Below are 21636 nucleotides of genomic sequence, written 5' to 3' on the forward strand. Positions count from 1 at the left end.
TTGGCCAGGCTGGTCTTGAACTCCTGACCTCAGGTGATCTGTCCACCTCGGCCTCCCAAAGTCCTGGGACTACAGGTGTGCACCACCATGCCAAGCTAATTTTTGTTTTTTTAAACTTTTAGTCAAAACAAGTTTTCGCTATATTGCCCAAGCTGGTATTCCCACATTTAACCTAAGTATCTAAAAAACGTATTTTTCCTTTTCTTTATTGGCTTCTGTCATTAGACTCAGTGCATATGAACAGAGCTTCTGAGTGTAGACAGCCTGAGAAGGGTAAAATAAAAAGAGCCAATTCGTACTTAAGCAGAAAAAAGACATAATAGAAAAAAAATAAAATCTTAAGAAAAAAGGAAAAAATAGCCAATTGATTGATAATAGAATGGGAATGTTTTAAGTATGGGAGGTGGGGGTAGGGGTGGAGCAGGGCGCTGGTGTTACAGTTCACTAGGAGATGAGGAGAGCTCGGCTTGCTTTGAGGCAATTCAGGTGGCTCTTCCTGATTGGTGGAGACAGGGAAGGAACAGGCAGGCAGTCAAGGTTCTGCTTTTGTTCTATCTCAGCCAGTGCCCATTCCACAGCTCCTATTCCTCCAAAAAACTGGCTTGCTGGGCACTCGCTACAAAGTATCCGCTATGAGTGGGACCCCTACTTGCAACAGACTTCGACAGGCGGGCCTAGTTACAGAATCCTCTACCCCCTGCTAACATGGCTTTCTGGAGTCCGGGCCACTCTGCTACCACACCTCCTCCCAAAACATTGCATGATTGTTCCTTTTTGTTTAGGCTCCTTCCGTTTAGTAGTGATTGTTGCTTTTATTAGCAAACATTATACCAAAATGAAAATAAACACAAGTGTCGGTGTGGGAAGAGAGTAAAGTGGGTTCTGTGTCTTCAGTACTGGGAAAAGATTTGCTCTGAGACCTGGTGGTCAACCCAGTACCTGATCTTCTCTGTGCACCTCTGCAATTATTGTAAGGATGTTCATCTGTCTGTCTCCTTCCCCCTCACAGGGCGGGCAGCTGCGGTCTTCCTCACACACCCTACTGACACAGGGGTAGCGCCATTCAGGAAGTGGTCATTTCAGGGATACGCCCACTGCCGCGCCTGCCTGCTCATGTCCACAAGCAGCTGCCCAGCTGATCAATCACCACAGTTTGGGGTTAGGAGTTTGGTCCTGGAAGGCAGGTAGCCACAACTACTACCTAGCCAAAGAATATTCTAAAGAGCTGTCCTGTCGTGTTCAATGTCTAGGTCCACGGTTCACGCAAGCTTAGCGAAGTAATGCTCTATCATTCTTAACCCCATTTACAGATGGAGAAATGGGCTGGGAGATGACAATCTGGAGGGACCAGGATTTGTGTCTCGGCTCAATTTTTGCATCTCTAAATGGAAATAATTCTACTAACTCTGAAGGTTGCTGGGGGAATTTAATGAATATACGTGTTTACTTGTTTATCTCCTGTTTTCTGTTCTAGACTGTAAACCCAATGGGCAGCTACTTTGGTTTGTTTATTGCTCTATTATCAGAGCCTAGAACAAGTGCCGGTACAAAGTAGATGTTCAATAAATATCCAAACCTAAATGGAAGCGACAGGAGACAAGTCTAGGCCAGAGCCTGGCCCTTCTATAACCTTAGTTCCCCAGATTTGCCTTCCACATCTGGCAGCCACTGGTTGATGGAAGCATCGTGGGGCTGGGGCTACGGCTGGGGCTGGGGGAAACTACTTCTGGCCTTGGGACAAGGTCAGCAAAAATCTCAGCAGTGACGAGGCCAGAAAAGTCCCCAAGGGGCAGGCTGCAATGCCAGCCTAAGCCCTCAGGTTCCCTTTTTCTTTTTCTACATCAGGAAAAGCACTTTTCTCGCTCTGCCTGCAGAGCGGGCCACCCCCAGCTGCAGGCTGCCAGGACGGGAAAGGAGTCTCGCACGTGCGGCCGGGCAAGGCCGAGGAACAGGAACGCCGTGGCCAGGAGACCACGTCCCGGAGAAGGAGAGCTGGCCCCACGGGCAGAGAAAGGCGGGCAAGGGCGCGGAGGGGGAGCACTAGGCCTGTCCCCGCCGGCGGCTCTCGCGCTCCGGCGCTGCTCCACCTTAAGCGTCCGGACCCCCTTAAGGGCAGGGGCTGGAGCAGCGCGCCCCGGGGGCGGGGCCTCCAATGCAAATGAGGGGCGTGGGCCGGCGGGGCGTGGCGGGCGGGGCGCTGACCTGACGTCAGGCTCGCGGCCCGGGCAGTTGGCTCGGCGGCAGCAGAGCGGCCGGAGCGGTGGTGCAGAGCGGGGCTGCGCGGCCGGCGTGCCGGCGCGGGCGCGGGGAGCGCGCGGCGGCAGAGGCCAGAGCAACTGGCGCCGGTGGGCGGGGGAGGCGCCCGGGCGTAAGGGCCGGCCCGCGGGCGCCTCCTCCTGGCGGCGCCGGTGCTGCTGGTGCTGCTGTGGGCGCGGGGGGCCCGGGGCCAGGGCAGCCCCCAACAGGGAGCGATCGTGGGCATGAGGCTGGCGAGCTGCAACAAGTCGTGTGGGACGAACCCGGATGGCATCATCTTCGTGTCCGAGGGCAGCACCGTGAACCTGAGGCTGTACGGCTACAGCCTGGGCAACATCTCCGGGAACCTGATCTCCTTCACCGAGGTGGACGATGCCGAGACCCTCCACACGTCCACCAGCTGTCTCGAGCTCACCAAGGACCTGGTTGTCCAGCAGCTGGTGAACGTGAGCCGCGGGAACACGTCCGGCGTGCTGGTGGTGCTCACCAAGTTCCTCCGGAGGAGCGAGAACATGAAGCTGTATGCACTGTGCACCCGGGCCCAGCCCGACGGGCCCTGGCTGAAGTGGACCGACAAGGACTCACTGCTCTTCATGGTGGAGGAGCCTGGGAGGTTCCTGCCTCTCTGGCTGCACATCCTCCTCATTACAGTGCTGCTGGTGCTGTCGGGCATATTTTCTGGCCTCAACCTCGGGCTTATGGCCCTGGACCCTATGGAGTTGCGCATCGTGCAGAACTGTGGCACCGAGAAGGAGAGGCGCTATGCCCGCAAGATTGAGCCCATCCGGCGCAAGGGCAACTACCTTCTCTGTTCGTTGCTCCTGGGGAATGTGCTGGTCAACACCTCCCTCACCATCCTTCTAGACAACCTCATCGGGTCCGGCCTCATGGCGGTGGCCTCCTCCACCATTGGCATTGTCATCTTTGGGGAGATCCTACCTCAGGCCCTGTGCTCCCGACACGGGCTGGCTGTGGGTGCCAACACCATCATTCTCACCAAATTCTTTATGCTGCTCACCTTCCCCCTCAGTTTTCCCATCAGCAAGCTCCTGGACTTTTTTCTGGGCCAGGAGATTCGCACTGTTTACAACCGGGAGAAGCTGATGGAGATGTTGAAGGTGACGGAGCCGTATAATGACCTCGTGAAAGAGGAGCTCAATATGATCCAGGGTGCCCTGGAACTACGCACCAAAACCGTAGAGGATATCATGACCCAGCTCCAGGACTGCTTCATGATCCGCAGTGATGCTATCCTGGACTTCAACACCATGTCAGAGATTATGGAAAGCGGCTATACCCGCATCCCGGTGTTCGAAGATGAGCAGTCCAATATTGTAGATATTCTCTATGTCAAAGACTTGGCCTTTGTGGACCCCGATGACTGCACCCCGCTCAAGACAATCACTCGCTTCTACAACCACCCAGTGCACTTTGTCTTCCATGACACCAAGTTGGATGCCATGCTGGAGGAGTTCAAGAAGGGTAAGGCCGGATGTAGTTCCCCTGGTTCAATTTCCTCGAGACGCCTCTTGTCCCCTGGCGTGTTTTGTGTCTGCTGGCTTTAGTGTTCTGTTTGTGTGACTCTGTGTCCCTTTGCCCATCACTTCCTATGCCTCTGAGGTGAACGATTTTGGAGCAGTAGACCCATTCTCAAGTGTCTGCCGTCTGCTAGGTAGTATGCTGTGTGCTCCTGATGAATCAAAGCTGAATAAGACACACTCGCTCCGTTGGACGGCTGGAGCAAGGCCTCAGGGAGCTGTTGAAGCAAGACAGAGTAAGATGCCTGAAAAGAGGCCAGGGTGCTGGGGATTTAGAGTGTGGGGTGGAGTCGAGAAGGGGCTGGAAATTGGGGAATTGACAGGGGAAGGAGCATTTGAGGAGAACCTTAAAAGGTGGAGAGGCTTAATGCTTGAGGCAGAGGGAACCCTGCAAGCAGAGAACCCGAGTGGAGAAGCAAAGGTGTGCTTGTGGCCCGGCAGGTGGTCCTGTTTCGTGGGCATAGTGGCTCTGATGCTCAGTTGTCAATGGCTGGAGTAGTCTGGGGCCTCGTGGTGGATGCTAAGTTTGCTCCCAGCATGGAGCTACAGGTTTTTGAGCAGGGGAGTGATGTCACTGGAGGTGCTAACCCACAGAAGCAGAATTGGGAGGTCTCTCATTGGCTTGCTGCTCAGAACAATGCCAAGTGGCGCTTTCGACTGTTCAGCAGACACAAGCAGATTAAGTTTTGGTAATTGTCCTGCCTTTCCCTGGCGCCAACATTAGCTTCCCTCCAGTGGTCTGCTGGAAATCTTCAGCTGCCTTGCACTGCCTTGTGTTTTTTTCTCACCTGGGTTCTTGGCCATTTCGCAGGGAGTTAGAGAGACATTTGGAGGGTTTACTCATCAGCCTCAAAACTCAAGGCACACACTCCTTTTCTTCCAGCAAAATTTTCCTCCCACCTCTGCCATTCAGAAACCCTCAAAGTGGCAGTAAACAAGCCAATTATGGAGTGGAACCCTCCTAGGCTGAAGGAAGTGAGGAGGCAGAAAGGGAAGCTCTTTTAAAGGAATGGGGTGAGGGGCTCATCCCAAACTTGAAGACTTTGCTTTCTAAACACCCTCCCAGCCTTCATTCTCGTAGGAGAGCTCCTGCTGGCTGAGGCCACTCCGGCTGACCTAGGGCTCCGAGAGACTTGGGAATCCTAGCAGGGAGTGAGCTGGCAGGTGTTTCTGTAACAGAGAGTGGAGGACAGCTTTGGAGTGGGATAGGCAGGAGCTGGCTTTGCCAGGTTTGGTCTGAAAAGATGCTGGGGTCAGGGCCAGGGTGGTGGGTTGGTACCCTCTGAAGTTCAACAGACCGAATCTCAGCATCGGAGCTGAGGACAACTTGAGTAAAGTAAGCTAGAGTCGGGGAGAGCCCTGGGGAAGGTGGCCTCCCTGCAGAGACTGGAGAGACAGACCCCTGGTGGTGAAGGCAGAGGCTGCGGTGGGGCGGGGGTGGGGGCGGCTTTGGGAGTGCAGAGCCAGGAATCAGGTTTTCCCAGGTACCCGAGCCTGGGACAGGAAAGCAGTGAGGATCTGTGCCCCACCCCACCCCAAGCCTTGGGGCCTGAGGACTTCTCTTATTGCTTGGCGGGGAGACTGATTAGGACCCTCCAGGGCAACTTCCTCCTCACTGCCTCTGTGGTGTTTGGGACTGTGGCTTGTGACACACCCAATAGCACCTTCTCTCCATTCAGTTGGGAATCTGGATCCAACCAGTATGGATTGGTCTGACCAGTCTCCCAGTCTTGATCAGCAGGACTGAGCTCTCTTGGGTGGGAGCCTCCTGGGTCTTGAGAGGGCTGTCTTTGGGCTCTGTCTTGTCAAGTGCCCTTTCATCAAGTTGGGAAAACAGAGCTAGCATCTATTAGGCCAGAGTAGAGCTCCGCTGAGCCAAAGTCCCCAGGTTCAGTTTACTCCAGGAAAGTCTCTTTAACAGAGGCCAGTCGCCTGAGGCCAAGCCCTGGAGCAGTGCTGGTAATCCCAGGGAACTGCACACAGGCTGCCCAGGAGATGGTGATAGTCCCCGCTCTCCACCCCCCATCCCCAAAGGAACAGGCCCTGTGACTTTATGCCATCGCTTACTTCCCCATTCTCAGAGGTCTTGGAAAACCAGTTTTAACTCTTTGCTCACTGGGTTCCCTGCAGTGTGGCCTCTTCCAGACCTTCCAATCTGGTGTCCACCTTCTTAGTCTGAGATTGCCCAGGACACAGCACACACCTTGTGTCCATCTGCAATTTAAGAGTTTCTCTTCAGGGCGCGGTGGCTCGTACCTGTAATCCCAGCACTTTGGGAGGGCGAGGTGGACAGATCACAAGGTCAGGAGATTGAGACCATCCTGGGTAACATGGTGAAACCTCGTCTCTACTAAAAATACAAAAAATTAGCCGGCCGTGGTGGCACGTGCCTGTAGTCCCAGCTACTCAGGAGGTTGAGACAGGAGAATTGCTTGAACCCGGGAGGCGGAGGTTGCAGTGAGCCCAGATTGCATCACTGCACTTCCAGCCTGGGCGACAGAGCAAGACTGTCTCAAAAAAAAAAAGAGTGTCTTTAGGAGTCTGGTGTTGGAAATGCTTTTTTTTTTTTTTTTTTAACCTAAGAGAAACAAGTGAGCAAGGTTAGAACAGCTGGCATTGTTTTATTTGTTTGTTTGTTGTTGTTTTTTGAGACGGAGTTTCATTCTTGTTGCCCAGGCTGGAGTGTAATGGCGCGATCTTGGCTCACTGCAACCTCCACCTCCCGGGTTCAAGCGATTCTTCTGCCTCAGCCTCCTGAGTAGCCGGGATTACAGGCATGCGCCACCACCCCCGGCTAATTTTATATTTTTAGTGGAGATGGGGTTTCTCCATGTTGGTCAGTCTGGTCTGGAACTCCTGACCTCAGGTGATCCACCTGCCTCAGCCTCCCAAAGTGCTGGGATTACAGGCGTGAGCCACTGCCCCTGGCCTTTCAGCTGACATTGTTAACAGCGCCAGAGTCAGAGCTGGGGTGACTGTCTGGCCCAGCATCTCTCTCTGAGGGTCTGTCCTGGACCCTCCTCCACCCCAGGTTGGGCGAGGGCCCTGAGCCTAGCTTTACCAGAATCCTTCTGCCCCACAAGTAATCCTGTTTTAGGGCCTCTGTATTCCTTCTTTCCCCTCTCCAGGGTAAAGGCCATGCCTTCTGAAGTGTTTTCACTACTCAGCGCTTGGTAAAGAGACGGGTCTCTAGTAAGTGTTGGATAAATGAATGAACAATGGATGACTGTCTGGCAAACCCCACTGACCTTTTTGCTGTTCTTTTTTCCTTTCTTTTTTTTTTAAGACGGAGTTTCGCTCTTGTTGCCCACGCTGGAGTGCAGTGACACCATCTTGGCTCACTACAACCTCCTCCTCCGATTCTCCTGCCTCAGCCTCCCAAGTAGCTGGGATTACAGGCTCCCACCCCTACGCCTGGCTAATTTTTGTATTTTTAGTAGAGATGGGGTTTCACCATGTTGGCCAGGCTGGTCATAAACTCCTGACCTCAGGTGATCCACCCACCTCAGCCTCCCACAGTGTTAGGATTACAGGCATGAGCCACTGCGCCTGGCCTTTTTTTGTTTTGTTTTGTTTTGTTTTGTTTTGTTTTGTTTTGAGACAGAGTTTCACTCTGGCATGCTCTCGGCTCACTGCAACCTCTGCCTCCCAGGTTCAAGCTATTCTTGTGCCTCAGCCTCTGAGTAGCAGGGATTAGAGGTGCGTGCCACCGCATCTGGCTGAGTTTTGTATTTTTAGTAGAGATGGGGTTTCACCATGTTAGCTAGGCTAGTCTTGAACTCCTGACCTCAAGTGATCTGCCCGCCTCGGCCTCCCAAAGTGCTGGGATTACAGGTGTGAGCCACCACGCCTGGCCCTTTTTGCTGTTCTACACCAGGATGCTCCCACCCTGGGGCCTTTGCCCTGGTTGTTTCCTTGGGCTGGAATATTCTTCCCCAGAAGTCAGTATGGCTCACTGTCTTCCCAGGTCACCTCTCAGTGGGGCCTTCCTGCCACCTTGTTTAAAACTGCACCCACCATGCCACCCCAACTTCCTAATCTCCCCTGCCCTGTGCTGATTTCCCCTCTTCTCATAGCACGCATCGCTCTCTAGCATCTGTGTAATTTGCTGATTTACCGTATTGTCTACCGTCTGTCTCCTTCCACTGGCATCTAAGTTTCAAAGGGCGGCTCTCTTTGTTTTGCTCGTCAATGTATCTCTAGCCCCTAGAAAGGCTCTTGGCACATAGTAAGGCCGCCATCCACGGCACTGAGTGAGTAAGTGAGTGAATGAATACCTGTCTGGTTTGGCAGAGGATCCTTCCCATTTTAATAGTGTTAGAATTCTGAGGAGCTGATGAGGGCAAAGAAAAATGGGGGTCGTGCACTTACCAGGTTCAGAGTTCCATCCACACAGGACAGACAGGAGGAGCACCTGGGATGACATGTCGGGGACTGAGAGGTAGAGTTTGGGGCCTTGAGTGTGATGCGTGGTTCCCCGCCACGTACCTCAGTTTCCCCACCAATAAGTGGTCTTTGACCACTGGGGGTTTACACAGCTTCCCTCATTAGATGAGTCATGAATGTGCTCCTGCACACTTAGAGATGGGCTAGGGGCATTGGTGCAGATGTGGGGGCTGAGTGTCCCTAGGAGTAAGGCAGGGGGTACAGCCTTGCAGCGCTTCTGTCTCCCGGGTCACAGCAGTTAGTGCCAGATATCTGTGGAACCCCATGCTGCGTGCAAGATGTGATGCTAGGTGCTGCAGGACCACAGGAGTAAGATCAAGAGTCGGTGAGACAAGCCCTCAGGCCTGAGAGTCTCCTGTGATTTGAACCTTGGCCCTTCCGCTTAAACCTTGCCTAGAACTGTTTGCAGTACTGGGTGTTGTGGATGGGTTTGTCCAGCTTGGAATCTCAGAACAAAGGTGCCTCCAGCTCCTCCTGCCCCAGTTTGTGTTTTGCCTTCACCACTCTCCCAGACCCTGAAGCAAAGTAATGAAGGAAGAGGACAGAGCTCCGCCCCCGCCCTTTAGCCCACCTTCCAGCTCCTAGCTGTGGCCCACCCTCTGGGACGCTCCTTCCCTCCCAGGTACTTAGCTCATATTTAAACACCTTATCTTTCCCCACCCACCTTATAACCACCTAGACCCTGTACAGACCTGGGTGTAACTCCAGCCCACCTGGTCACTGACCTGTGAGGTGGCCTTGGACCTGTTACTGCTCCTGTCAGCAAGTTAGTGTAGTATAAATTGGTGAGAAAAAGCTAGAAATATTTTCATTAAAAACTCCTCCCGGCTGTGGCTCATGCCTGTAATCCTAGCACTTTGGGAGCTGTTTCGGTGGGTCACTTGAGGCCAGGAGTTCGAGACTAGCCTGGCCAACATGGCAAAACCCCATCTTTACTAAAAAAAAAAAAAAAAAAAGCAAAAATTAGCCGGATATGATGGCACATGCCTGTAATCCCAGCTACTGGGGTGACTGAGGCAGGAGAATCGCTTGAGCCCGGGAGGCAGAGGTTGCAGTGAGCTGATACTGTACCACTGCACTCCAACCTGAGCGACAGAGCAAGACTCTGTCTCAAAAACAAAACAAAACAAAACAAAAAACCCATATTTTCATCTAGGCCATGTCAGATTTTCCCACCGACTTTATTTTATTCCTGGAACAACTTTATAAAGTGAAGAAGAAACACTGCATGATTTTTGCATTCACTTTTGGTTCCCGTCATCTAACACACCTTAGGTGGCTTATCCTGCCCACCCCACGCTCCCATCCGCACCTGCTTGTTCTTTCGTTTGTTCAACCGACAGTGACCATTTTGAAGCCTCTGTGTCAGACTCTGTGCTGGCTGCGGGGAATCAGAGATGAATAAAACTGCCCTGTTCACAGCACTCACAGTCTCCCAAGGAGAGAGACACGTGAACAACGCCTGGCTGCACAGAGTTCACAGATAGGGTGCCGTGGGGCTGAGGGAGGGCAGGCCTGCGAGATGCTTCTGAAATGAGAGTAACTAGACTCATTGGTCCTCATGGAGATCTGGGAGTCAGGGCCAGGAAGTAGTTGTGAAAGTCAGAGGTTTCTAGCTTGGGATTCAGGTTGATGATGTCATTTAACTGCAATCAGGAGAGGAGGACGAAGAGACAGTTTGGTGAGGGCAGAGGGAGGTGAGTGGTGGTAATGATAATGGTGTGACCCATTACTGAGCTCCTTCTCCGTGCCCAGCACTGTTTACATTAGGGCTTCTCACACTGGACTGCCTGGACATTTTGTTAAAATGCAGACTTGAACTCAGTGGGTCTGGGTGTGGCCTGGGAGTCTGCATTTCTGACAGGTTCTCAGATGATGCCCATGCTGCTGGCCGTGGCCCACACCAGTGTGCAGTAACATCTAGGCAGGCTTGCGGGGGAAAATGCCCACGTGGGGCTGGGGAGCAAGGCCAGGACAACACTAAAAGGTTTAAGAGTCAGCCAAGAGCAGGCAGAATGGGAGAGAGAGCTGCTGGGCACAGTGGCTGACGCCTGTAATACCAGCACTTTGGGTGGCTGAGGCGGGTGGATCACCTGAGGTCAGGAGTTTGAGACCAGCCTGACCAGCATGGCGAAACCCTGTCTCTACTAAAAATACAAAAATTAGCCGGGCGTGGTGATGGTCGCCTGTTATCCCAACTGCTAGGGAGGCTGAGGCAGGAGAATAGCTTGAATCAGGAGGCGGAGGTTGCAGTGAGCCGAGATCGCGCCATTGTACTCCAGCCTGGGTGACAGAGTGAGACACTGTCTCAAAAAAAAAAAAAAAAAAAAAAAAAAATAGAATGTGAGAGAGAGGAAAGGGCAGTGCAGGGGATGTCAGTGTGTAAAAGCTGGGCTGGGGCGACTCCTTGATGGGGACGAAGAGAACCAAGGGGGCACGGTATTCGGGAGCCTCCTTGGGAGGTCCGATGGGGTGAGGGCCACGCACAGACTGTGGGATGGGACCTTAGGCTGTGGGGTGCCCAGCGAGAGCAGCCTCGGACAAGTGGTGCCCGAAGGCAGCTGTGCACAGGCTGTCCGTCAGCCCTGCCTGGTAATAGCCTCAACATGGTGCTTTGATCTCGAGAAGCTGCCCGGGGGCAGGTGTATCTGAGAGTGACACAAGCTGGTTTATACTCTGGGTGCAGGCAGAGGTCCCAGCGGGGACAGCTGACAGAGCTGTGCCCAGGCTCCTTCTCACTTTCCCTTTAGTGCAGTGCTGTGGGAAGGGAACATGGGCACGTGGAGGGGCCTGGTGCGTGCCAGCCAGCGGGCAGCTGCACCTCCTTCCTGGCTGGCCCTGCGCAGCCTATGGGCTGATTCCCAAAGAGGAGCCAGAACTTAGGGAAGACTCACGTGTCTTCACTTGACAGTTTTCTTCCCAGAGCTCTGGTTTGCGCAATGGAAGGCACCGCCGTGCATTGAGGCCCTGATAGATTCTTAGGTTATTCTGGTGTTTGCTTTTCAAACATCTCGTATTTTTAACTAGGAAATCCCTCTTCAGTGTTTTTCTGCTCACCTCTGGTCAGGACGGGAAGCACCGAGCAGATGTTTAACCTTGAAAATGGGTGAATACATAGGAGCACAACATCAGGGAACAGCCCTGCAGGATCAGCACGGGGCCCTTAGGAAGGGGAGGCCTGTCTTGTAAGTAAAAGTCTGGAAAGACATTTCGGCGGAATCTGCTAGGGTGGGTAGACATGGCGTTTTCCACTCTGGTACATGTTGCCCTGGGAGAGCCTGGACAAGACCTGAAGGCTGAGGGGTGAGCCTCGCCATCCTCTGCAGCAGCTGTGGGGGTGTGGCTCGGACCTCCCGGGCTGCTTCCCATCCCTTGCTAGAGGGACTTGGGGGTGCGGATCCCTGGGTGCCATCTGTCTGCACCCCTCCCACATGAACCTGGTTGACTGAACAGCAAGGACATCTTTGAGGGGAAGGAAGCCTGGCCCCTCTGAAGGAGTCACTACTACAGGCCTCCAGTCTCCTTGAGGGCAGGGGCCAGCATGGTTGCCCCACACTGGGCGCTGGCTCCTGAAAGGCCGCACAGTCATGGAGAGTGTGTGTGGAAGGGTAGCCTGGGCCAGGCCTTCATCGCTGCCTTGGTGACTGATTTTTGGAGAGTCTCCTGGTTCCTTCTCCCCAGCCTGTGGGGGATGGACAGGCTGTCTCGAAGCCTTCTTGTGGTCTTAGGGATTCTTGGAACTCCTTAGCAGAACTGACTCTGAGATGTGTGAAGGTGCTAGAATTTCCAGAAGTACCCGGCTGGTCCTCGGCTGAGGGGGTGGGAAGCAGCTGGCCAGTCGCTGCCATTTCCTCCAGCCCTGGTGTCTGCTGCTACACCTGCCCTGCCCCTCTCTTACCCCTCTCGTTTTACTAGGACGTCCTGTTGTGAGAGGGTCGGAGGCTCCATAGAGGACCCCTGGCTTATGTCATAGGCTAGAGCCTGGACTCCTTACTTCTGTGCCTATTCCATTGTTAGAGGATTTTCTTTCTTTCTTTTTTTATTAGTGTTTATTATTTGTCCGTAGCCATAAAAGAGATACATCTCATTGCTGGAACTTGTCTCTATTAAAAACAAAACAACAAAACAAAAACCTTATAACAAACAGCATGGCTGGGTGCAGTGGTTCACACCTATAATCCCAGTGCTTTGGGAGGCTGAGGCGGGTGGATCACCTGAGGTCAGGAGTTCGAGACCAGCCTGGCCAACATGGTGAAACCCTGTCTCTACTAAAAAAATACAAAAAAATTTAGCCGGTCGTGGTGGTGCACACCTGTAATTGCCAACTACTTGGGAGGCTGAGGCAGGAGAATTGCTTGAACCCGGGAGGCGGAGGTTGCAGTGAGCCAAGATTGTGCCACTGCACTCTAGCCTGGGCAACAGAACCAGACTCCATCTCAAAAAACAACAACAACAACAACAAAGAAATCCTTGTCTGCATGCTTTTTGGAACACAGTTTAGATGGGTTCTTCAGATTTCCCGCTGATAAGAAATGAAATCCATTTTATCCCCATCATCCTTTGGGAGTCTCTCAGAGAATCTGCACCAGGACAAGGGCTGGGCAGTGCTGTGCGCCTCTGCGGGAAGGTGAGCCCAGAGGCTGGATGTACAGCTGCTAGTTTGTTTTGCTGGGGGTTAAACTTGGTGTTGCTGGATCTTTCCCCAGAGGTTACGGTCAGAGTTGCTTCCATGCTGCAGGGCTGATTTACTGTGAAGGGGTAGGGTTGTTGCAGGACTGGTTTCCCAGGCTCTCTGAAACGCCTGGTCTCTGGCCAGGAGGCAGCCTGGAGCCTCAGTGCAAGGAGGATCCCTCCCCCACCCCAGGTAGGGCCACTCCCACCTATGTACGCACCCACACTAATACCCCCACATAGGCACAGGCAATCACTCACACATGCACGCACACATACTTATACCCCCACATAGGCACAGGCAGACACTCATACACACATGCGCGCGCACACACACACACTCATACCCCCACATAGGCACAGGCAGGCTCACTCCCACCCATGCGCACACACACTTACACCCCCCACAAAGGCACAGGCAGGGACTCACACACACATGGGCACACACACACACACACACACACCCTTCACATAGGCACAGGCAGGCTCGCTGTCATCCATGCACACACACACACTCATACCCCCCACACAGGCACAGGCAGGCACTCACACACACATGCGTACACACACTCCCACCTCCCAGAGGCACAGGCAGGGCCACTCTCACACGTTCACACCCACCTGCTACCCCCCATGTGCACATGCAGGCTCTCAAACGGCCACATTTACGCACACATGCAATGTCACCAGGAGTCTCGCCTTAAACGGAAGCCTCTCTCTCATGAACCTTTCCTGAGAGTTAAAAGTCAGTTTCAAAAATTAGTAAATGATTGTACAGTGTAATTGATTTCATGAAACGCCCAAAAGAGTGACTTTCTCTTCAGCTGCTAGTGATCTGGTCATCCACGTTGATGACTCTGTCCCCTTCAGACCTTGCTGTGAGGACTAAGTGAAGTAAGGTGTGCAAAGTGCTTAGCCCTGTGCCCAGCACTGTGTAATCATGCAGTAAATATTAGTTATTTTTAAAATTATTATTGCTATTATCCAAAAGGTGCCCCATTTGGCATTGATGCCAACCTGTGGCCACAGCGGTTCTCATACACTGTCTCTGTTGGCAGGCTGCCCTGCTGTTCAGGGTGGTGCTTTTTTGAAATTATAAATACACTGATACACCTTCTATGTACCCACAAAAATTTAAAATTAAATGAAATGGCCAGGCACAGTGGCTCATGTCTGTAATCCCAGCACTTTGGGAGGTCGAGGCGGACAGACCAGGAGTTTGAAATCAGCCTGGCCACCATGGTGAAACCCCATCTCTACTGAAAGTACAAAAATTAGCCGGATATGGTGGCGTGTACGTGTACCTGTAGTCCCAGCTACTGAGGAGGCTAGGGCTGGAGAATCCCTTGAACCCAGGAGGTAGAGGTTGCAGTGAGCCAAGATCACACCACTGCACTCCGGCCTGGGTGATAGGAGACTCCATCTAAAAAAAAAAAAAATTAAAATTAAATATAGAAAGCTTATTAAAAATAAATAAATAAATAATGACACTGAGCTCAAAAGAATCCTCTATATAATTATATGCTAATTCAGATGCCATCTTATCTGGACCCCAGTGTATATAGTCAGGGTAACAGAAGGCAGAGCTCAATGGAAAAAAATGAAAGTGAAAGAGGAAATTCTCCTCATTTACTTAGTTTCCCCCACTTCCAAAATGGGGAAAGTTAAGCCCGCCGTCCTGACCGCCAGCGCATCCGCGTTCCGACTGCGGGAGCATCATGTGAGGTCTGCCCTGTGGGAGGGGCAGGGGAAGGAAGGAGCACAGCCCTGTTTGCCAGTCATGCGTTTTCATTTCAGCTTCACTGGTCCTCTGCTGCCTCCCAGGTGTCTCAGGGAGGGAGGGAAGAGGCCACCAGCTGAGTCTCTGTTCCCTTGGAGCCCCATCTTGCCTCTGCAACAAAGATCTGTAGTCACTTGGAGGCCAGGAGTTTGAGGTTACACGAGCTATGATTGCATCACTGCACTTCAGCCTGGGTGGCAGAGTGAGACCCTGTGTTTAAAATTTTTTTAAAATTAAAAGTTAAAAAAAAAAAAAGAACAGGAAATGCGTGTGCCTGTAGCAGTGGTTAACATTTATGGAGTAATTATTTAATCCTCCAAGTGCTGTAGATGGGAAACTGAGGCTCAGAGAGGCCAACAGTCTTTCCCAGTCACGTGACAGCTGAGTAACAACCTCAGGCTATGTGGCCCTAGAAGCCATGCTGTAAAGCACTATGCAGTGTCTCCTTGCAGTGAGATTGCAGCTGGTAAGAAAGAGAGCAGGCTGGGTGCGGTGGCTCACGCCTGTAATCCCAGCACTTTGAGTGGCCAGGGCGGGTAGGTCACCTGAGGTCAGGAGTTCGAGACCAGCCTGACCAACATGGCAAAACCGCATCTCTACCAAAAATACAAAAATTAGCTGAGTGTGATGTATGCCCGTCCTCCCAGCTACTTGAGAGGCTGAGGCAGGAGATTCGCTTGAACCCAGGAGGTGGAGGTTGCAGTGAGCAGAGATCGTGCCACTGCACTCCAGCCTGGGAGACAGAGTAAGACTCCATATCAAAAAAAAAAAAAAAAAAAAAGCCAGAAGATTGGGAGATTCCAGTAAGTTCAGGCTAAACAATGCTAAAAAATGTACTGTCGGTTTGCGATTTTTTTTTTAGGTAAACTTTTTGTTGATGCATAATATAGAGAAAAGTGCATAAATCGTAAGTGTACAGCCTGTGTACAAACACCCCTAACTGCCACTGAGCTTGAGTAATAAAACATTGCCCCCACCCTGGAAGCCCACCCCTGACCCCATGCACCCTCCCAGTCCCTGCCCTGCTCCCTCAGTCATCCTGGGTCAATTTTTTTCTGTTTCTAAACTTTTGTAAGTGAATCATATCATATGTACACTTTTGTGTCTGGCTTCTGCTGAATGTTAAGAGTCTGAGCTTCATCCACGTTGTGTGTAGCTGTCATTCGTTCCGTTTTGTTGCTGTCATAATATTCCCTTATATGACCAATAATATTGTTGATGGACATTGCATTGTTTCCAGTTTGGGACTGTTACAAATGATGCTGCTAAGAACACTCTTGTGCGTGTACCTTGCCGAACATATGAAGGCATTTCTGTTGGGAATATGCCCGGGAATGGGATCGCTAAGGCACAGGGACAGTAGAGATGAGAGTTTTCCAAAGTGCTTGTATCAGTGTTCACTCCCATCCCCACCAACTCCGGTCTTGTCAAGTATGTGTATATGTGTTTAATGTTTGCCATTCAGGTGTGTGCGTGGTTGTGTCTCGTTGTGTTTTGTTTTTGTTTTGAGGCAGGGTCTCTTTCTGTCATCCAGGCCGGAGTGCAGTAGCATGATCACAGCTCACTGCAGGCCCAACCTCCCAGGCTCAAGCAGTCCTCCCACCTCAGCCTCCCAAGTAGCTGGGACCACAGATGTGGGCCACCGCGCCTGGCTAATTTTTAAATTTGTGTAGAGATGTGGTCTTCCCTTGTTGTCCAGGCTGGTCTCGAACTCCTGGCCTCAAGCGATCCTCCCTCCTCGGCCTCCTAAAGTGCTGGGATTACAGGCTGGAGCCACTGTGCCATTGTAGTTTTATTTTATTTTTTGAGATGGAGTTTTGCTGTCGCCTAGGCTGGAGTGCAGTGGAGTGATCTCAGCTCACCACTACCTCCACCTCCCAGATTCAAGTGATTCCTCTGCTTCAGCCGCCTGAGTAGCTGGGACCGCAGGCCACGTGCCACCACACCCAGCTAATTTTTTGTATTTTAGTAGAGACGGGGTTTCACCGTGTTGGTCAGGATGGTCTCGATCTCCTGACCTCGTGATCCACCTGCCTCGGCCTCCCAAAGTGCTGGGATTACAGGCGTGAGCCACCGCGCCTGGCCGCTATTGTGTTGTTTTAAAATTTACTTTTATTGATACCTAATAGCTATTTTCTTTTTTTTCTTTTTCTTTTCTTTTTTTTTTTTTTGAGACAGAGTCTTGTTCTGTTGCCTGGGCTGGAGTGCAGTGGCCGGATCTCAGCTCACTGCAAGCTCCGCCTCCCGGGTTTACGCCATTCTCCTGCCTCAGCCTCCCGAGTAGCTGGGACTACAGGCGCCCACCACCGCGCCCGGCTAGTTTTTTGTATTTTTTTTAGTAGAGACGGGGTTTCACCATGTTAGCCAGGATGGTCTCGATCTCCTGACCTCGTGATCCGCCCGTCTCGGCCTCCCAAAGTGCTGGGATTACAGGCTTGAGCCACCGCGCCCGGCCTAATCAACCACTTTTCATCCCCCTCATTGTGGTTTTGAGATGGAGTCTGGCTCTGTCGCCCAGGCTGGGGTGCAGTGGTGCATCTCGGCTCACTGCAAGCTCTGCCTCATGGGTTCAAGCAATTCTCCTGCCTTAGCCTCCTGAGTAGCTGAGATTACAGGCATGAGCCACTACACCAGGCTAATTTTTTTGTATTTTTAGTAGAGATGGGGTTTAACCATGTTGGCTAGGCTGGCCTCGAACTCCCGACCTTGTGATCCTCTCGCCTTGGCCTCCCAAAGTGCTGGGATTACAGGCATGAGCCACTGAGCCCAGCTTCATTGTGGTTTTAATTTAGATTTCCCTAGTGAAATATGATATTGAGCACATTTTTGTATGCTCATTGTCCATTTGACTCTTCTTTTCGTTGGTGTCTGTTACCTGTGTTCTTTTTTTGAGACGGAGTTTTACTCTTGTTGCCCAGGCTGGAGTGTAATGGCATAGTCTTGGCTCACTGCAACCCCCACCTCCTGGGTTCAAGCAATTCTCCTGCCTCAGCCTCCTGAGTAGCTGGGACTACAGGAGCGTGCCGCCACACTCAGCTAAGTTTTGTATATTTAGTATAAATGGGATTTCACCATGTTGGCCAGGATGGTCTCAATCTCTTGACCTTGTGATCCACCCGCCTCGGCCTCCCAAAGTGCTGGGATTACAGGCATGTGCCACTGCGCCCGGCCTGTTGCCTGTTTTCTAAGAGGTTGTTTGCCTTGCCTTTTTATTTGTTTTTTGAGATACAGTCTCTGTGTCACGTAGGCTGGAGTGCGGTGATACCATCATGGCTCACTATAGCCTCAACTTCCCAGGCTCAAGCAATATATTCCACTTTACAACCTCCTGAGTAGCTGGGTCCACGGGTGTACGCCACCACACCCAGCTACTTTGTGTGTGGTTTTCTTTTTTTTTTTTGAGACAGAGTCTCGCTTTGTTGCTCAATCTGGAGTGCAGTGGCACGATCTTGGCTCATTGCAACCTCCACCTCCTGGGTTCAAGTGATTCTCCTGCCTTAGCCTCCTGAATAGCTGGGATTACAAGTGCGTGCCACCACACTCAGCTAATTTTTTATGTTTTTGGTAGAGATGGGGTTTCACCGTGTTGGCCAGGCTGGTCTTGAACTCCTGACCTCAGGTGATTCACCTGCCTTGGCCTCCCAAAGTGCTGGGATTACAGGTGTGAGGCCCCGTGCCCGGCCGAGACTGGGTGATTTATAAACAGTTTAAGTTTGTTTGGCTCACAGTTTCGGGGGTTGGGAAGACCCAGATGAGGTTTTGCATCTGGTGAGGCACGGTGCTGGCAAGAGAAGGGAAGGTCAGTGCATGCCAGGGGCAGACTCCTGTGCCATCTTCTAGAAACTGTATCATTTATTTTTTGCATTTAGATCTGTAATCCTTATGGAACTTATTTTTGTTTTTGATGTGAGTTAGAGGTTAATAATTCTTTTTTTTTTTTTTTTTGAGACGGAGTCTAGCTCTGTCACTCAGGCTGGAGTGCAGTAGTGTGATCACGGCTCACTGCAAGCTTCACTTCCCGGGTTCATGCCATTCTGCCTCAGCCTCCCAAGTAGCTGGGACTACAGGCGCCCGCCACCACGCCCGGCTAATTTTTTACATTTTTTCAGTAGAGATGCGGTTTAACTGTGTTAGCCAGGATGGTCTCGATCTCCCGGCCTTGTGATCTGCCTGCCTCGGCCTCCCAAAGTGTGGGATTACAGGCGTGAGCCACCGCACCTGGCCAGTATTCTTTCTTTAAAAGCTGTATGGAATCATTTGAACTCAGGAGTTTGAGACTAGCCTGCACAATGTGGTGAAACCCTGTCTCTACCAAAAATACAAAAATTAGCTGGGTGTGGTGACATGCACCTTTGATCCCAGCTACTCAGAGGCTGAGGTGGGACGGTCATTTGAGCCTGGGAGGCAGAAGTTGCAGTGAGCTAAGATTGTGCTACTGCCCTCCAGCCTGGGCAGCCCTCCAGGCTGGAGACTGCCCCCCACCCTACCCGGTCTCAAAAAAAAAAAAAAAAGGTCCATATGATACCCAGGACTTTGTATTGAAAAGATCCCTTTTCTCACTGGACTGTGGTGTACATGCAGGTCTCTCTGGACTCTTCGATTTCATTGATCTGTTTCTTTTTCTTTGCTCCAGTAACTATATTGGCATAATTGCAGTAATTTTATAATAAGTTTTGACATCTGGTAATGTTAAGCCCTTTGGTCTTCAAGATTGTCTTAGCTTATCTTAGCTTTTTACCTGGGAATTTTATGGAATCGCACTGAATTTACAGAACAACTCAAAGCCTTGACATTTTTTTTTTTTTTTAGATGGAGTCTCACTTTGTCGCCAGGCTGGAGTGCAGTGGTGTGATCTCGGCTCACTGCAACCTCTGCCTCCTGGGTTCAAGTGATTCTCCTGCCTCAGCCTCCTGAGTAGCTGGGACTACAGGCACGTGCCACCATACCCAGCTAATTTTTGTATTTTAGTAGAGACGAGGTTTCAGCATGTTGGCCAGGCTGGTCTCAAACTCTTATTTTTTTTTTGAGATGGAGTCTCGCTCTGTCACCCAGGCTGGAGTGCAGTGGCGCAATCTTGGCTTACTGCAAGCTCCGCCTCCCGGATTCACGCCATTCTCCTGCCTCAGCCTCCCGAGTAGCTGGGACTACAGGCACCCGCACCATGCCCGGCTAATTTTTTGTGTTTTTTAGTAGAGATGGAGTTTCACTGTGTTAGCCAGGATGGTCTCGCTCTCCTCACCTTGTGATCCACCCTCCTTGGCCTCCCAAAGTGCTGGGATTACAGGCGTGAGCCACCGCGCCCAGCCAAGAGACAGGGTCTTGTTCTGTTGCCCAGGCTAGAGCACAGTGGCGCAATCATAGCTCACTGCAGCCTCAAACTCCTGGGCTTAAGTGATCCTCTGCCTTGGCCTCCCAAAATGCTGAGATCACAGGCTTGAGCCACCATGCCCGGCCCTGATTACAGTTTTATTTTGAAGGATACACATAGGACAAGGCTTGGTCGGTCCTAGAAGAGCTTCACGCCCTCTGCCTTGGTATCGGGGCACTCTCTCTAGATATGTTAATGTATTCACCAACCAGGAAGCTCTGTGATCTTTGGAGTCCAGAGTTTTTATCCAGACCTCATTACATACTCATGTTTGATTAAGTCATTCACCACAGGATTGAACCCAATCTCTAGACCCGTCCCTCCCCTGGAGGTGGGGCAGTTCAAAGCCCAGACTGGGTAATCACCTGCTTGGTCTTCACCATGTTGCCCAGGCTATTTTGGAACTCCTGGGAAGGCTTTCAAAGTTGATCATTTTATATGATTTTGCCAGGGTTTTTCATAGATTTCCTTTATCAGATCAAGGAGGTTCCCTTCTCCCCTTAGTTTGCTAAGAATTTTTATGATGAATAGGTGTTGAATTTTGCCAAATGCTCTTTTGTATCTGTTGAGATTATTGAATAATCTATTTTCTTTTCTTTTTTTTTTTTTTTGAGACGGAGTCTCGCTCTGTTGCCTGGGCTGGAGTGCAGTGGCCAGATCTTAGCTCACTGCAAGCTCCGCCTCCCGGGTTTACGCCATTCTCCTGCCTCAGCCTCCCGAGTAGCTGGGACTACAGGTGCCCGCCACCTCGCACGGCTAGTTTTTTGTATTTTTTAGTAGAGACGGGGTTTCACCGTGTTAGCCAGGATGGTCTCGATCTGCTGACCTCGTGATCCACCCGTCTCGGCCTCCCAAAGTGCTGGGATTACAGGCTTGAGCCACCACGCCCGGCCGAATAATCTATTTTCTTTATTCTGAAATGCACTGATGGATTTTTGAATGTGAATCCCAAATTTATTGCATAACTGGAGTAGAACTAACTTAGTCATATTATTCTATTTACACAATTTACACATCACTGTATTTGATTTGCCAATATCTTTATTTAGGATTTTGGCATCGGCCAGGCGCGGTGGCTCACGCCTGTAATCCCAGCACCTTGGGAGGCTGAGACGAGTGGATTGCTTGAGCCCAGAAGACCCTGTCTTTACTAAAAATAAAAAAATTAGCTGGGTGTGGTGGCATGAGCCGGTAGTCCCAGCTACTTGGGAGGCCGAGGTGGGAGGACCGTTTGGTAAGTCCATATCTTTTAGAGATACATATTGAAATATTACATATTTGCAGGTAAAATGGGTACATGTTTACAGATAAAATCTGGGCTTTGCTTCAAAATCAGTGAGTAGAGCAAGTGGGAGTAGAGAGGAAGCAGGGCTTGCCATGAGGAGCTGTTAATTGTCGGGTGAAGGTGTAATTAGATTATTATCTCTACTTTTGTATATGCTTGATATTTTCCATAGTAAGAGCTTAAAAATCTAGAGACTATTAGCTAAATGGAAAATCAGAGGCATGAAGACCTGTCTCCAGGGTGAGGGACCAGTCTTAGAGTTCCCATCATCAGTTTGTCAATAGCTTCACCC

The 21636-nt window shown here is 51.2% G+C and overlaps 1 protein-coding gene across 3 annotated transcripts in view; it reads left to right on the top strand.

Annotated features, from left to right (window-relative positions):
• The first annotated feature begins 2227 nt into the window (after positions 1 to 2227).
• The window catches only part of CNNM4 (cyclin and CBS domain divalent metal cation transport mediator 4), a 47722-nt gene continuing 28313 nt past the window's right edge, over positions 2228 to 21636 (top strand). For 2 of the 3 annotated variants that reach the window (XM_017871813.1, XM_017871814.1), the window contains exon 1: positions 2234 to 3738. In XM_017871813.1, the coding sequence (XP_017727302.1) occupies positions 2481 to 3738 (1258 nt within the window). In that variant the 5' untranslated portion in view covers positions 2234 to 2480. Of the gene's footprint in view, positions 3739 to 21636 lie in introns of all 3 variants that reach the window. The other variant, XM_017871815.1, reaches the window with a different exon arrangement.

The sequence above is a fragment of the Rhinopithecus bieti genome, unplaced genomic scaffold (assembly GCF_001698545.2).
Source record: "Rhinopithecus bieti isolate Rb0 unplaced genomic scaffold, ASM169854v2 scaffold_6935, whole genome shotgun sequence".
NCBI classification, from domain to species: domain Eukaryota; kingdom Metazoa; phylum Chordata; class Mammalia; order Primates; family Cercopithecidae; genus Rhinopithecus; species Rhinopithecus bieti.